The sequence below is a fragment of the Prunus dulcis genome, chromosome 2, assembly GCF_902201215.1.
Source record: "Prunus dulcis chromosome 2, ALMONDv2, whole genome shotgun sequence".
NCBI lineage: Eukaryota > Viridiplantae > Streptophyta > Magnoliopsida > Rosales > Rosaceae > Prunus > Prunus dulcis.
In genome coordinates, this window is record NC_047651.1 from 18,810,819 (window position 1) to 18,827,026 (window position 16,208).

At 38.5% G+C, this 16,208-nt stretch overlaps 1 protein-coding gene across 1 annotated transcript; it reads left to right on the forward strand.

The window, feature by feature from the left end:
- The first annotated feature begins 1,285 nt into the window (after positions 1 to 1,285).
- LOC117618318 (cytosolic invertase 1-like) lies at positions 1,286 to 12,605 on the forward strand. The gene is made up of 4 exons (XM_034347908.1): positions 1,286 to 1,321; positions 1,674 to 1,753; positions 11,622 to 11,662; positions 12,313 to 12,605. Exons 1-4 carry the CDS (start codon positions 1,286 to 1,288, stop codon positions 12,603 to 12,605), a joined length of 450 nt encoding a protein of 149 aa, XP_034203799.1.
- The last annotated feature ends 3,603 nt before the right edge of the window (positions 12,606 to 16,208 follow it).

Below are 16,208 nucleotides of genomic sequence, written 5' to 3' on the forward strand. Positions count from 1 at the left end.
AAAATAGTAATTAAAATATAATTACTAATTAAAGTAATTCAAAAAGGATAAGATATTGCTTAATTAAAGAGGTAGGCCCAAAAAAAAAAAAAAAAGAGTAAAGAAACTAATTTTATATTGTGAAGATTTTTTAAAACCAAAATAATAAAAAATTGCTTTTAATAAAAAATATAGCCGCACGGCTATACTATTTACAATATAAAAAAGACCAGCCCAGAGCATAGGCCCAAGTGTCGAAAGGGTCCCGCGCGGCTATACTATTTTTTTGAAAAAAAGTGGAAAAACGAGTATAGCCGGCTATACTATTTCTTGAAAAAAAAAAAGAAAAAAAGGAAGAAGAATCTGGTATAGCCGTGGAATCTGGTATAGCCGCACGGCTATACTATTTTTAAAAACAATTAAGAAAAACTGAGTATAGGCTATACTGTTTTAAAAATATAGATATATTACTTTTATTCAATAATATGTGAGAATATGTATATAATACGTGAATTTTGTGTGCCTAATTGAAATTTTTGTAAAAAATACGCATATTAAACATGAGAAATACGTGCAGACATGTATAATACATTATTAAACGTGAAAGTACCAAGATATTTATACGTATAATAATTCTAGAAGAGTAAAAATTCGAAAAGGGACAATAGTTACTCGAGTAATGGCCTAATAGTAACGGATTGAGCTCTTGGGCTATGGAGAAATTTAATTTCAAACGATTTCACAAAACACTTAATAAATAGAAATTAATTATTTTGTGCACTTTTTCTTTAATTTTTTTTGCATCAAATAGTAATTAAAATATAATTACTAAATAAAGTAATTCAAAAAGGATAAGATATTACTTAATTAAAGAGGTAGGCCCAAAAAATAAAGAGTAAAGAAACTAATTTTATATTGTGAAGATTTTTTAAAACCAAAACAAAAAAAGATTTTCTTTAAATAAAGGGTATAGCCGCACGGCTATACTATTTATAATATAAAAAAGACCAGCCCAGAGCATAGGCCCACGTGTCAAAAGAGTAGAGCCGCACAGCTATACTTTTATATATATAAAAAAGACCGGCCCATGGCCTATGCCAATATGTGAAAGAGGCCTAAGCCCGCGTGTCGAAGCGGTAAAGCCGCAAGGCTATACTATTTTTAAAAAATTCAAAAAAATAGGGCTATACTTTTATATATAAAAAAAGACCAGCTCATGGCCTAAGCCCATGTGTCAAAGAGTCATAAACCCACGTGTCAAGCTATACTTTTATATATATAAAAGACCAGCCTATAGCCTAAGGCCATGTGTCAAAGAGGCCTAAGCCCACGTGTCAAAGAGGTAAAGCTGCCCGGCTATACCAGTTTTTTTAAAAATTCAAAAAAATCGTGTAGCCGGTCGGCTATACTTTTATATATATATATAAAGACCGGCCCATAGCCTAAGCCCATGTGTCAAAGAGGCCTAAGCCCATGTGTCAACGAGGCCTAAGCCCACGTGTCAAAGCGGGAAAGCCGCGCGGCTATACTATTTTTTATTGCAAAAAAGAGTATAGCCGCCCGGCTATACTATTTTTAAAAAACAATTAAGGAAAACTGAGTACAGTCGTGCGGCTATACCTTTTATTAATTTATTTTTAAAAAATGTATTATTTTTATTCAGTTATACATGTATAATACGTGAATTATGTCAGATTTTCAATGAGCTAGGTGGTAAGAGATCAGTGGCAGCCTTCGGTGTCATAATGATTCTCCGTGGCTTCTTCATCGACAGGTATAGGCCCTGGTTCGGAGTTGTTATAGAACGCCACAGTGCATTCACTGAAGGCACAATCCACCAGGCTATCGACAGCGGCGAAATCTTGTTCCTAAATCAAGGTTATATTTTTATTTTATTCTTCGAAAATCAAGGTTTTATTTTTATTTTATTCTCCGTGACTTGTTGATCATGATTTGGATTTTTGTCTTATTGCTTTTGTTTTGTCTAAAACCAACAAGTGTCAAAGTCTGTACTTTTTATTTTCCCTCATTGACTTATGTTCTTTCTTCTTCTCGTGATTTCTTTCTGTAAAATGACTACTGGATCTTCTTGAGAAATGGTAGGGAGATAATGAGAAATCAATCCTGGTGTCCTGGTGTTACAATTAATTTTCTCCTCGAACTCCAGTTGCTAGTTGTGGACCAAATTAGGGTTATGTGATTTGAACTGATTGTGTATTTGCTGTGCTTACGTTCTTGTTTTCTGTTTTAGTGTTTCTGGCTTGTATATATGACGTCCCTCCGATTGCCATATCGCATTATGAAAATGATAATGTTAACCAGTTTGTATTTGCTTGTATAGTCACCTTAGCAAATACATTTTGCTTGACATAGGTCTTACGAAAGCAATAGGTGCAGACATGAAAGGAGTTTCTTAGTGAGAATATTAGAGGATATGACATGTGATTTGAGGATATAATATCAGACTAAATTTGGGGAGAAGGAACGACAGAAAGAATGTGTGAGGTATAGGTAGTTAAAGACTAGATTGTTTAATACAAAGCCGTTTTGTCCCTCCATCTATATTATAAGGCAGGATGCCTTTTAGCTAAGCTGAGATTCTTCTTTCAAGTTCCTTTTTTCTCTGTCTTAGAAAACTTTCAATTTCTTCCTTGGTAATTGGCCATTGTCATAGCTTCTTTTGATAGATATCGGTTTTGTTAAATAATTTCTAAACGTGGTGTACGGTAACTGTTTTGAAGGCTAATGACCCGAATTTGTGATTGCAGATTAAGAGGGCATAGAGTCTGCTGACGGTTGAGTGAAAGACTTCATCTTTGGATCAAAAAGGCAACCTGAAAGAGAAATTGAGAAGCTGCCTCAACAGTGCAAAGGAACATCATTAGTCTTTTTTTGGAAAAACAAACAAAAATGAACTTTGTTAGTTAAATAGGCAGTTAAAAATGTATTGAGAATGATTCTACTATTCTTTTCATTTCATGTATGATCGGTCTTCACCTTGCTGCTGAGATAACTTGAGTATCTTTCTTTTTCATGGATTTTCCTACACAGAAGAAAACTTGATTATGTTTCTTTTTTTTATCACATTGCTACTGGTAGCACAATCAATTGATAGATGTTAACTTTTAAGTGCAGTCGTGTCGTTTATGGCTCAAAACATCAACCCAAAGCCTTGGATTGCTAAATTTGTTGGACTCAAGGAGAATTACGTGGGTAATCCCTTCCGAGATTAATGTTACAGTCAATTTACTGTTTCACTTGAAAAGTTGACTCAGCATGGCACGTGGATGATCTAGCCTAGCTGGTTGCTCGTTCAGTTACGGTACCAACAGTAGTCCCCCAAGTTCACGAGTAAGAAGGTACTTCTTCATTGGGGACTTGTAATTTTAAGTGCACTGGCCGAGCAGCACCATAATTCATCTTCCAAGCTGTATAGTGCACTGCCCATAGTCCCCTAAGTCCCCGAGTAAGAAGGACATTGGAGGGAGAAAACTTGGCACGAGGGTGCCGAAGGTTAAAAGGTTGCCGAAGGCACAAAGTTGCATGTCGCAGGGTGAAGTGGCTGGGCACGAGGGTGCCGAAGGTGACACAAAATGTGGCTAGGCACGAGGGTGCCGAAAGCGACACAAAGCTTGCATGTCGCAAGACGATGTGGCTTGGCAAGAGGGTGCCAAAGGCACAAAGCTTGCATGTCACAAGATAAAATGTCGAAGGGCACGGGGTGCCGAAGGCTCAAAGCTTGCATGTTGCAAGGTAATGTACCTAGGCACAAGGGTGCCGAAGGTGACACAAAGCTTGCATGTTGCAAGGCAACGTGGCTAAGCACGGGGGTGTCGAAAGAAAAGGGGATACCAAAGGCGACACAAAGCTTGCATTTTGCAAGGCAATGTGGCTAGGCACGGGGGTGCCGAAGGCAACACAAAGCTTGCATGTCGCAAGGCGATGTGAAGCATGTGGGTGCCGAAGGCAACACAAAGCTTGCATGTTGCAAGACGATGTGGCTAGGCACATGAGTGCCGAATGGGACACAAAGCTTGCATGTCGCAAGGTGATGTGGCTAGGCACGTGGGTGCCGAAGGCGACACAAAGCTTCCATGTCGCAAGGCGATGTAGCTAGGCATGGGGGTGCCGAAAGAAATGGGGATACCGAAGGCGACACAAAGCTTGCATGTTGTAAGGCAATGTGGCTAGGCACGGGGGTGCCGAAGGTAACACAAAGCTTGCATGTCGCAAGGCGATGTGGCTAGGCATGTGGGTGCCGAAGGCAACACAAAGTTTGCATATTGTAAGACGATGTGATTAGGCACATGAGTGCAGAATGGGACACAAAGCTTGCATGTCGCAAGGTGATGTGGCTAGGCACGTGGGTGCCGAAGGGGACACAAAGCTTGCATGTCGCAAGGCTATGTGGTTAGGGACGAGGGTGCCGAAGGCAACACAAAGCTTGCTTGTTGCAAGACAATGTGGCTAGGCACATGGGTGCCGAATGCGAACCAAAGCTTGCATGTTGCAAGGCGATATGGCTAGGCACAGGGGTGCCAAAGGCAACACAAAGCTTGCATGTCGCAAGACAATGTGGCTAGGCACGTGGGTGCCAAAGGCGAACCAAAGCTTGCATGTCGCAAGGCGATATGGCTAGGCACGGGGGTGCCGAAGGCGAACCAAAGCTTGCATGTCGCAAGGCGATGTGGCTAGGCGCGGGGGGTGCCGAAGGCAAAAAGGGAGTTGCCAAGGGTGCTGAAGGAAAAAATGCAAGTGTGCATTTTTTATTATTATTTGGAGAAATAATAATAAAAATAGCTTCTTCTTTTTTCTTTTTTTTTGGGTACCTTGTGGCTGTGGCTCGATGTTTCGGCAAGTGGGATGGGCTGGGCCACATGGAGCTGGGCCTGGTCTTGGCTTCGGCAATGGTTGAGACCTGTGAGCACATCATTTTGCTTGAGCGAATCCTTTGTTGTTCGACAAGGGTACCATGCATTAGTTGGCTTGGCGTATGGCAAGAGGCTGGGACCATGGTGGCCAAAGTTTGGGCTTTTGGCAAGGTGGCTGGGTCGCTTGAACTTGCGTGAACCCTGGTGTGGAGAGTTGAGGCAAGTAGTGAGCGCTTGGCAGGTGGGCCATGTACATGACCATTGTCGTTCAGTAAAGGGGGCCGAGACTGCGCAAGTTGGGCTTTGACAAGGGTTGGTCCTTGGAGCTGGCCTTCAGGGCTTCGACAACAACTTGAAGGGCTTGATCCTGCAAGTTTCCAAGTTCTTGGTAGGTGGGCCTCATGAGCTGGGCTTTGGCAAAGGCTAGGGGTTTGTGCTCTGTGGAGCTGGGCTGCAAGGGGTTAGGCAAGAGAAATTTGCCGTGATGTAAGCCATGGCCTAAGCATGGGCCTTGCCGTTCGGCATGGTCCAGTGGGAATGATTTTCTCTAGGGCCTAAGTACCTTCAGCAGGGGGCTACGGCCTTAAAGCTTCGGCAAGGGTGTCCTGGGGAGTACTTTACGAGTCCCTTTATTCCTTCTGCACAGTGCCTGCTGTTCGGCGAGGCTTTTTTTATATTATATTTTTATATTTTTTGTTTTGTTTTGTTTTGTTTTTTTTGGTGTTCAGCAAGATTTTTCTTGAAAGGAGGTTGGGTTTGGGCCTTTGGTAAAAAGGAGGCGTGGCGCAACTTCGTGGGCCTCCAAGCTTGTGTACGAAGCTTTGCCTTAGGAGTTTGTTTTGGAGCCAAGCCTTAGTTGGAGCTGGGCCTTCTATTGTCTGCACAACCCTTGCTGAACGGCAAGGGTTGATTTAAAGTTTTAGTAGAGCTTGTGATGTCTTCGGCAAGTTGGTCTGGGTACTATTCAGCTAGGGGCTTCGGCAAGTGTTGACGTAAGTACCTTTTCGACTGGGGTGAGTAAAGTTTTGTTTTTGAGGCCTCACATTCGTATCTTCGGTAGGAGTAGTCGGGGTTGCCTGTGATTTTGAGCCGGACATCTCTAACTGGGCTCTTTGTGTAGGCACGAGAGCTCGGGGTTAGGCCACCAGAATTTCGGCAAGAAATTTTCTCGTCAAAGTTTTGGCAAGGAAGCTTCGGCAAGGGTGATTTCGTGAGGTTCCCCAACTTCGGCACCATGATGTTGTGAGCTTGTGAGGTCGGTAAGGCTGTCTTGCGAGCTTCCTTGGTCTTGGCCCTCATCAAGGTATATTCGGTAAGACTTTTCAAGATCTGCCAATTGCCTTTGCTCAGCCCTTGCCATTTGGCAAGGGTGGGTTTTTCGTGAAAGAGGGCTTCTTGGACCTGGGATTTTTGAAGACAGATTATATTTGAGTTTGGACCATTGGCAACGCAGTGTTGAAAAAAGATCATTCTCGAGAAGGGCTTCTATCTTCGGCAGAGAAGGTTTGAAGCAGATTTTGTGCTCCACAGCCCTTGCTGTTCGGCAAGGGTTATTTGGAAAGTTTTTGAGGCCTTTTCATAAACCTTGGCTTTGGCAAGGAGTGAGGCTTGGAGCTGGATTTTGTCGTTCGGCAGGATTTGGAGTTTTGTGACTTTTTCTTTTCGTGCATTTGCTTTCTGCAAGACTTTCGGGTTGAACAGCTTTTGCAGTTCGGCATTTAGATCTTCTGCGAGATTTTTGGAGCTGAGGAAGTCGAGAGGCCTTCATAAATTCAGCACGGCCCTTGCCGTTCGGCAAAGGTGATTTTGTGAGAGGACCGTGTAGTCTCATGGGTGTGGCAGATTGTCGTGCTTGATCTTCGAAAGGAGTTTTGTTGGAGAGCCTCGCAGCTTCAGCACAATCCTTGCCGTTCGGGAAGGGAGCCGAGCCGGGATTGGAGCTTGGTGGTTTTCGCAAAGGGTGAAAGCTGGTGGAGCTGGGTTCGCAAGGGTTGGGCCTAAGCCTGCAATTCGGGTGCTCCTTGGGGCTAGTCTTGCTTCGGTAAGGAGGACATGGATCGGTTTTGGTTTTGTGGGTTCACAAGTCCCAGCGTTCGACAAGTGGTGAGCTCGTTGAAGCAATTCTATTGAGGTTACTGCTAGACTCGTATCGGACTTGCCGTTCGGCAAGATTAATTGGGAAGGTTTTGTTACTTTGGAGCCGGGCCTGCTTTGGAGCTGGGCTTCACGAGTTAGCGATTTTGGTGAGCCTTCTTGCCTTTGCATAGTTTTGCCGAAGGATAAGGCATCACCAATAGGTTTTGGGTGCCTTGAGAAGTTGTGGCAGAGATGGGGAGAAGATAGTGCGAGGTGGCGGCGGTCCATGCTCTGGTTTTTGGAGAAACATAGCATCGCAGAGAGCTACTTCTTCTTCTTTGCTGTTTCAGGTTTGGCCAATTGGTTGACTTGGCTGATGAAGTTCCGAACGGCATGCTGCCACTGTCAATTCGTAGTACATTTATCCACATTTGCTGAATTATGTTCAACTCACTAGCCCTTAAATCATAGAATGATAGTGTGCCAAGCTTCTAATTTAAGTGATGGAGGGTGCTGGGTGCCTTGAGAAATTTCTTGGCAGGGTGTGCCATATTTTGGAGACAATATGTGAGGTGCGGATCTGAAGCTCGTACTTTGTCTTCAGATGGTGGGATTTTTGGTGGCTTCTTTTGTGTCTTATGTGCATCAGCTTAGTGATGAGGTGTGATGGATGATGGATGAAGATGAGGACCTTCACCAAGTGTGTGAGGATTTGGGCAAGCAATAAACATATAGAAGATAAGATATACGTGGTTCACCCGAATAATGGGCTACGTCCACGGAGAATAGTGTTCTCATTATGATCATGTTTGTTTACATTTGTACAAGGGGATTAGACCCAAATATAAAGATAACAAGTGAGAAGCTCAGCCTAGAGATGGATCCAGAAGAGAGAGAGAGTCCCCAAGAGCCAGTCCCCTTCTAAGGAAAGAGTAATCTTCTTTTATAGGTGAGGGGGAGTCTTCACTTCTTGTAGTTTTCCAATGTGGGACTCCTCTTGCTTTGTTTAGAGTTGTGACTTGTGATAATGCTTCTTTGGCTAAGGTGATGACCTCTCAAAGCATGGCACGTGGATGATTTAGCCTAGCTAGTTGCTCGGTCAGTTACGATACCAACACAATCAAAATTAGTACTGAGATAGTTTCCTGAATAAATTTACAGTACCATTACCATGGCAGTTGTTATTTTCCTTCTTGAACAATCTGCAACATTAGAAATAGTTTTGGGAAACTAATATGCACTTTATGGATGAAGAAACTTATGGAGTCTTAAACTGGATGAGAGAATATTTTTGTGTTAGATCCATTTTACCAAGCATGGAGTAAGAAAACAACAGTGCACAAGGATTCTGGCTTGTAACTTGAAAGTTCCTGAGGGCTAAAACAACAATGCACAAGTCTTAGTTGGATAACAGAGAGTGAGTTAGGATCTTCTCCATACTCTTATACAGGTGCCTATACGTAACCCCACGGGGCTGCAGAGATTAATTTATTACTAGGAATAAGGTTGTGTGATTTGATTTTTCAATTGGAACTGGGAAATTCATTAGTAATTTTATGTTTGTTTATGAAACTCAACTCTCTTGAACCCTAATTCACTTTCAAAGGTTTTGCCTTGTTAGTTTTTCCTTAACAGTTCTGGAGATCCATTGCATTTATCTGGTTTGTGTGTTGTGGTTGTAGACAAATGCGTCTCCTCAATGATATTATGAACTCAGGAAGCTTCTGTTACAATTTTCCCTCCTTAATTTGATATATTAATTTTTTAAAAAAATAAAAAGTATTGCCGAATGGCTATACTATTTATAACATAAAAAAGACGAGCCGGAGCATAGGCCCACGTGTCAAAAGGGTAGAGCCGGGCGGCTGTACTATTCTTTTTTTAAAAAAATAAGGGAAAACGTGTATAGCCGCGCGGCTATACTATTTCTCAAAAAAAAAAATAATCTGGTATAACCCGGCCCCAGCGCCTGTGCGCCACGTGTCAATCAAGTAGAGACGCACGGCTATACTATTTTAAAAAACAATTAAGGAATAACTGAGTATAGCCGGGCGGCTATACTTTAAAAAAAATATATACATTACTTTTATTCAATGGTATGTGAGAATATGTATATAATACGTGAATTTTGTGTGCCTTATTGAAATTTTTATAAAAAATACGCGTATTAAAAATGACAAATACATGCGGACGTGTATAATACATTATTGAACGTGAAAGTACCAAAATCTTTATACGTATAATAATTCAGAAAAAGTAAAAAATCGAAAAGGGGCAATAGTTACTCAAGTAATGGCCTAATAGTAACGGATTGGGCTCTTGGGCTATGAAGAAATTTAATTAATACACCCAAATGATTTCACAAAACACTTAATAAATAGAAATTAATTATTTTGTGCACTTTTTCTTCAATTTTTTTTGTATTAAATAGTAATTAAAATATAATTACTAATTAAAGTAATTCAAAAAGGATAAGATATTACTTAATTACATATAATAAATTAAAGAGGTAGGCCCAAAAAAAAAAAAAAGTAAAGAAACTATTTTTATATTTTGAAAATTTCTTAAAACAAAAAAATTAAAACTTTTTTTTAATAAAAAGTATATCTGCAAGGCTATACTATTTATAACATAAAAAAGACCAGCCCGGAGCATAGGCCCACATGTCAAAAGGGTAGAGCAGGGCGGCTGTACTATTTTAAAAAATAAATAAATAAGGAAAAACAAGTATAGCTGAGTGGCTATACTATTTCTTGAAAAAAAAAGAAAAAAAAGAATCCGGTATATCCCGTCCCCAGTGCCTGTGCGTCACGTGTCAATCAAGTAGAGCCGCACGAGTATACTATTTTTTAAAACAATTAAGAAAAACTGAGTATAGCCGGGCGGCTATACGGTTTAAAAAATATATATTATTTTTATTCAATAATATGTGAGAATATGTATATAATACGTGAATTTTGTGTGCCTTATTGAAATTTTTATAAAAAATATGCGTATTAAACATGAGAAATACGTGCGGACTTATATAATACTTTATTAAACCTGAAAGTACCAAGATCTTTATACGTATAATAATTCTGGAAAGAACAGTAATTGAAAATCCAAATTAATATATCGATTCTTTCCTCTTAAATAGATTTCATATTTTAAATTTGTAATCCTTCTGTTGCTGTCATGACATAAAAGAAGTTCATATAAAACAATTAAAGTAGGAGAATTATTGATGATATCTTCCCAACAAATATTTACATGACTACTAGGTAAATATGATATAATATATCTAATTATTGGGTAAATATAAGATAATTATTGGGTAAATATAAGATAATGTACCTAATTACTAGGTAAATATAACATAATGTATTGAAATACTAGGTAAATGTAACATAATGTACCTAAATACTAGGTAAATATAAGAAAATGTACCTAAATGCTAGGCACATATAAAATAATGTACCTAATTACTAGGTAAATATAACATAATGTACCTAACACATAAGTAGTACTCTACCTGATAAACATGTAGATTTTAGATAAAATGTGTGGATTTGAGTGATACAACCAATAATCGTAAAACACCACAGCAAAAACATGAGAATAATAGTAAAATCGAGAAGATAATTAACTATCAAGAAACAAAGGAATCGAAAATGATGTGGGGGGGTGGGGGGGGAACACAAAACCCGCATGTGTTAATGGTTAATTGCATCTTAATTAAAGATATTAGGTGGGAATGAACTTTACAGCAACAAAAACATGAAGTAAAAAAGTGTGCTAAACAAAATCAAATGTAAAACAATGAGAGTAAATTAGTGAGGAATTGTATTATCAAAGAAGAAAACATACAAACAAAATCAGTGAATAACTAAAGCTATGGCAAATAGTAAAAGAATATTTATGTACCTTATGTATTGGTTGCCATAATGCAAGAATACAAAGCTACAACATAAAGAAAGCCAACATTCATATAGGAGCATGACTGAAATATAATAGATATTTCAAAAATTATAGGAGACGTGATTTGTTTAAAAATATGGATGTATTATTGAAAAATACGTACGTACGTGTATAATAGAATATTAAAATGGGGAAAATAAAGACTCGGGTAATGCCTTGTGGATAGTGTTATAAACCACTCTTATCGATAAACGAAAATCACATAAAAAATTTAAAAGAAAAAAAGGATCCCACTATATATATTATTTTTTTTTTAAAAAAAAATAGAATATCTAACTGTATAGCCGTGCGGCTATACGCTATAAATACAATATAATGACTACGAGATAGAATGGATCTCCTTGAATTCATTCGAAGACGACGACCGTCTTCTAGCCCCTCTCTCTCGCTCAGATAACCGGCGACCTCTCTTCTTCAATCCTCATCTCTCTCTCTCTCTCTCTCTCTCTCTCTCTCTCTCTCTCTCTCTCATAGCACCATCGTCATCTTGTCCCCTGACCTTGGAGATTCCAAAATGGCTTTTTTTTTTCCTAGGGGCAAGCGCCTGCCTAGACCGCCTAGCGCCCGCCTAGTGACCGCCTAGACCCCCTAGCCCTAGCCTAGCCCGCCTAGGCCATTTATTTATTTATTTATTTTCCTAAGCCTAGGCCATTTATTCAGTAATGTTAACAATATGAGTGAGTGTGTTCAAGGATTTAACTTGTAAAGAAGATTTCCGAACAACAACAGATAACCCAGAGAAGTTTCATGGAGTTATCACAATGGTGGCTGTTGGCCAAGTAAGTCTCATGGAGTCTGGAGATAGTGTTATCACAATGTGCTATTTGCATTAGCTCTTTATCTTTTCTGTTCCTTTTGTTTATGTCTTGTTTTGATTTGTCTCTGTTACGTGCTATGTTTATTCATTTTAGCACCTTTAGTAGTCATTTTCATCATTAAAGTATAAAGGTTTTTGCTTAAATATCGGTGGCTCAAGGCTGGTTTTTTTAGTTTCCGTTGATTTGTAAATCTTTCAGATAATGTCCCCTGTGTCTATTTGCTTGATATTACAATTTGCAGTTCTATTTTTCTACTTGAAGCCTAGTGCTAGTTCTATTTGACTGAGGCCTTTCAATTACATTTCATGAACATTAGTACCCACTTTGTACGAGTAGGCTAGTTATTGTTTTTATTTAGTAAACTAGGCTACAAGTACTACTTACCTGACATAGTATCTTTTATTTTAAACATCTTTATTTGCTGATTGTAACCACTTTTCCAATCGAAATCTTCTGGTATATAAATGTTGTGGGATACATTTCTGAATGTAATTTGGGAAAGCGTGCCAAATGGTTGTGCTATTCATGATATTTTGATGCTTGTTCACAGAATTCTGACTTATGTGTTTGTTCTAAAATAATTGGTTAATGTTGTTGCATCTGTCTTGTAGCACTGTTGTGGTTGCTTACTACAGCATGTATCAGGACGGGGAGGCCTCAGACTGCTAAGAGAGCAATTGAACAGGTGGAGCAACGGCTCTCAAAAGAAGGGTGGCCAGAATACTATGACGGCAAGGCAGGGAGATATGTCAGGAAGCAAGCGAGGAAGTACAAGACCTGGAGCATCTCAGGATATCTGGTAGCTAAACTGATGATCGAGAACCCAGCCAATGTTTCACTAATCCCTCTTGAAGAGGACAAGAAGATAGCCAAGCCAAGGCTCACCCGCTCCGCTTCCTTTTGAGTCAAACCAGTGGCAGCAGCATACATGATGCATTACAGGTATATGAGATTTCTCTTTACCCATGAATGCCGGAGGAAAACTAGCTGATTAAGCTGATTGAGTTGCAGTTTTGTGATTCATTAACATAATTTGCTTGTATGCTGCTGAGATATACAGCCCATGCATTTTCCTTTCCAGTTTCTTAATATCTGGTTTTGAATAGTAAATGGTCTATAGGCATTTTGGAAAGTAATGCAACATGGCCGTTGTTCTGCTTACCAATTATTTGGCTAAGTATTTCAAGCTTTTATGGTTGGAATTTGCCTCCTATTTTCCTGCCAAATTCAGTTTGATAGGTGTGCAAATATTTTTCTTTGTGTTGATAAAATTATTTTTACAAATGTGCCAAATTGTGATTTGGGGAAATAAGTAATGTGAGAAACAATATATATTCAAAAGGCTTGTAGCTCAAGTGGCTAAGACAAGTTCAGATTTGTTTTCCTCTCAATATATAGACAGGGGCAAAAATAACAATATATAATGACTCTTAAAAGACCTCGACCCTTTAGTTCAGATTTGAACAAGAGTCAAAGTCTGTACTTTTACTCTTTGGCAGCTGATTATGGCTTTGAGCCCAATGCTCTCGACCCTGTATGTTCTTTGTTCTTCAGGTGATTTCTTTCTGTAAAATTACTACTGGATCTTGTTAAGAAATGGTAGGGAGAAAATGAAAATTAGTCTTGGGGTTACAATTTTCTCATCTTGTTTGCACTTTTAGTTCAAAATTTTGGGGTCTTTAGATTTTGGGCTTGAACTTGAGTTGCTAGTTGTGGACCAAATTTGGGTTATGTGATTTGAACTGATTTTGTTATACGACGTCTCTCCTGTTGCCATATCTCATTGTCAAAATGATAATGTGAACCAGTTTGTGTAGTGGACTGCTTGTAGGAGTGTTCATGAAACTAGAACTATATGATGCTCAATGGAGTAGTGACAAATTTTCCGAGATAGAATTTAGAAATAGGTGCAGACATGAAAGGAGTTCGTTATTGCAATGTACCTTGCCTGCTAGAGGTGCTGTTGATTGTGTTTTTTAAAAATTTGTTGTTTCTGTCTGTAAGGATAGCATCTTGGCCTTTGAAACAGATTATGGCTAAGATTAGTGCTGAGGTATTATTAGGTAGTTAAAGACTAGATTGTTTAACGTAAAGCATGTTTTGTCTCACCATCTATGTTATAAGGCAGGATGCCTTTAGCTGAGCTGAGATTCTTCTCCGTGTTCATGTTCAGGTTCTTTTGATAGATATCGGTTTTGTTGAATAATTTCTGTACTTGGTGTACGTTAAGTGTTTCGAGGGCTAATGGCACAAAGTTGTGATGGCAGATTCAGAGGGCGACATAGTCTGCGGAAGGTTGTGTGAAAGACTTCATCTTTGGATCAAAAAGGCAACCTGAAAGAGAAATTGAGAAGCTGGCCCTTAACAGTGCAAAGGAATATCATTAGTCTTTTTTTTGAAAAAAAAAATTGAACATCCTTAGTTAAATAGGCAATTAACAATGTATTGAGAATGATTCTACTGTTCTTGTTAGTTTTATGTGGTGATATTTGGACCTTATGTGGTGATATTTCATGTTTTGTTTCATTTCATGTATGATCTTCACATTCTGCTGAGATAAAACCAAATTCAGTATGGATATGATTCTTGGGCATTTGAGCAGTGTTTTATAATTTTGGAATCCTTTGCATTATTTGGAAATGGTCACATAACGATAGAAATTCTTATTAGATCGGTTAACAGATAGTTCTATTCGAAAAATTAACGACATATGTGAATGTTGTCATAGATATGCAAATACAATTAGTGAATAATTAGTATTAAATATTTTAATTGACTTCATGAATTGTATTACTTAATAAATAGTAATTAAAATTTTCTATTTTTTTCTTTAACAAAATATCTAAACACTAATAATTGACAAAGTAAATAATATAACTAAAACATAACTACTAATTAAAGTAATTAAAAAAGAGAAATCCATATTATGCTACTTAAGGGGTATCGCCGCATGGCTATACTTTTAAGATATTCTATTTTTGGGGTAGAGCCGCGCGGCTATACTTGTATTATATTTTTGGACTATAGCCGAAAAAAAATTCTACTTCGGCGTATAGCCGAGCGCCTATACGCTTAAGCTATTCTATTTTTGGGGTATAGCCGGGCTGCTATACGGTGAAGATATTCTATTTTTGGAGTATAGCCACCCGGCTATAAGTTTAAAATATTCCATTTTTGGAGTATAAGTATAGCCGTGTGGCTAGATGTTTAAAATATTATATTTATAGACTCTTCAAATATATTTCCACATTACACCAACAATAAAAATATGGATTTCTCTGTAGGCTTATGTTTTGAGGTGCCCTTTGTGAAAATCCCACATCGAAAATCCACACTCCAATAAAGGTGTTTATGAACAAAGCCCCTGATATGCATAAGAATATGTATAGTTATTGCATTTGCTATAATATACCTCACTGGTGACTTACATAAGCACCTGATATGCATGATTATCAAGTTCAAGCATCATCGTGTTACATAAGCACTTGGGATTTTATTTTGTTGCAAATTTAGAAAACCTGCCTTCATTTTAGTGGAGTTTATTTCGCCAGTGTATGTTCCCAATCAAATGTTATTACGAAGCGTCAAAATACAGATGATTTGTCCACATTCCAGTTTTCTTTTTCCTTGCAAAAGGAGTTGAATCTAAAATCTACAAAAATGACCTCATCTAATACTACTTGAGCTGCATCATCATTTGGTTTGCTAATGTACTTTTTTTATATTAGAAGATGGTGTCTTGCATTTCCCTTTGAAGAGGAACTAGGAAATATTGCAAGCGTTATTGCTGTCACCAAAATGGACTAAAACCCTTCAGTTTGGGACAGTGATACTGGTCATGCATGGCTTTGGTGCAATAGTTTCTTAGGAAGAAGCCTATGATCTTAAAGACCTGAATATTCATACCTTACCTAGTTGGAAAAAGAACAGGCTTCATTTGTTTTGGTCATTGGTGTACACATATGGTTTCATACTTCTAGAATGTTTAGAGATGATGGGAAAATTCTTGCATACAATCAGCTTATGTATACGCTGTCACTCTCACATTCAACATCTCAAATGTACTATACACCCGTATATATGCAAAACTTTCACTTGAGGAGGATATCTTTGTGGATCGACCAAAATATAAGCCAACTCTGTTTACCCTAGTTCCCGAATTTTTTTCGTTCTTTACTGAGTGGCAAAAGTAAAGCAATGCAAATCTACTTTAGCTACTGTTGAAAATACCGATGATAGAGAAAAAGGGAATTAAAGACAGGATTGTTCCGCAATAAGATACGAGGATGAACTCATAACATTTTCTGTGTTCGGACAAAAATGCTGCAGGTTAAAAACCCATGTATGCATACCATACAGGAGTTTCTAATCCCGGTATATCGTATATAGGAATCTGTATTGTTGTTGCAGTTGCTATAATGGACCTCATTGGTGACTTAATGTCTGATGTGCATGATTTCCAAGTTCAAGCAGCGTTGTTTTCGATTTCCTCAATTTAATAACCATT

What these genes read in the sequence shown, in the direction of transcription:
- LOC117618318 (XM_034347908.1), top strand. Translation starts at nt 1,286, where the DNA reads ATGTGTCAAAGAGGCCTAAGCCCACGTGTCAAAGAG. An exon ending in TAAGCCCACGTGTCAAAGAG is followed by an intron (nt 1,322 to 1,673) that starts GTAAAGCTGCCC and finishes GAATTATGTCAG; the next exon opens with ATTTTCAATGAGCTAGGTGG. An exon ending in CAATGGTGGCTGTTGGCCAA is followed by an intron (nt 11,663 to 12,312) that starts GTAAGTCTCATG and finishes TCTGTCTTGTAG; the next exon opens with CACTGTTGTGGTTGCTTACT.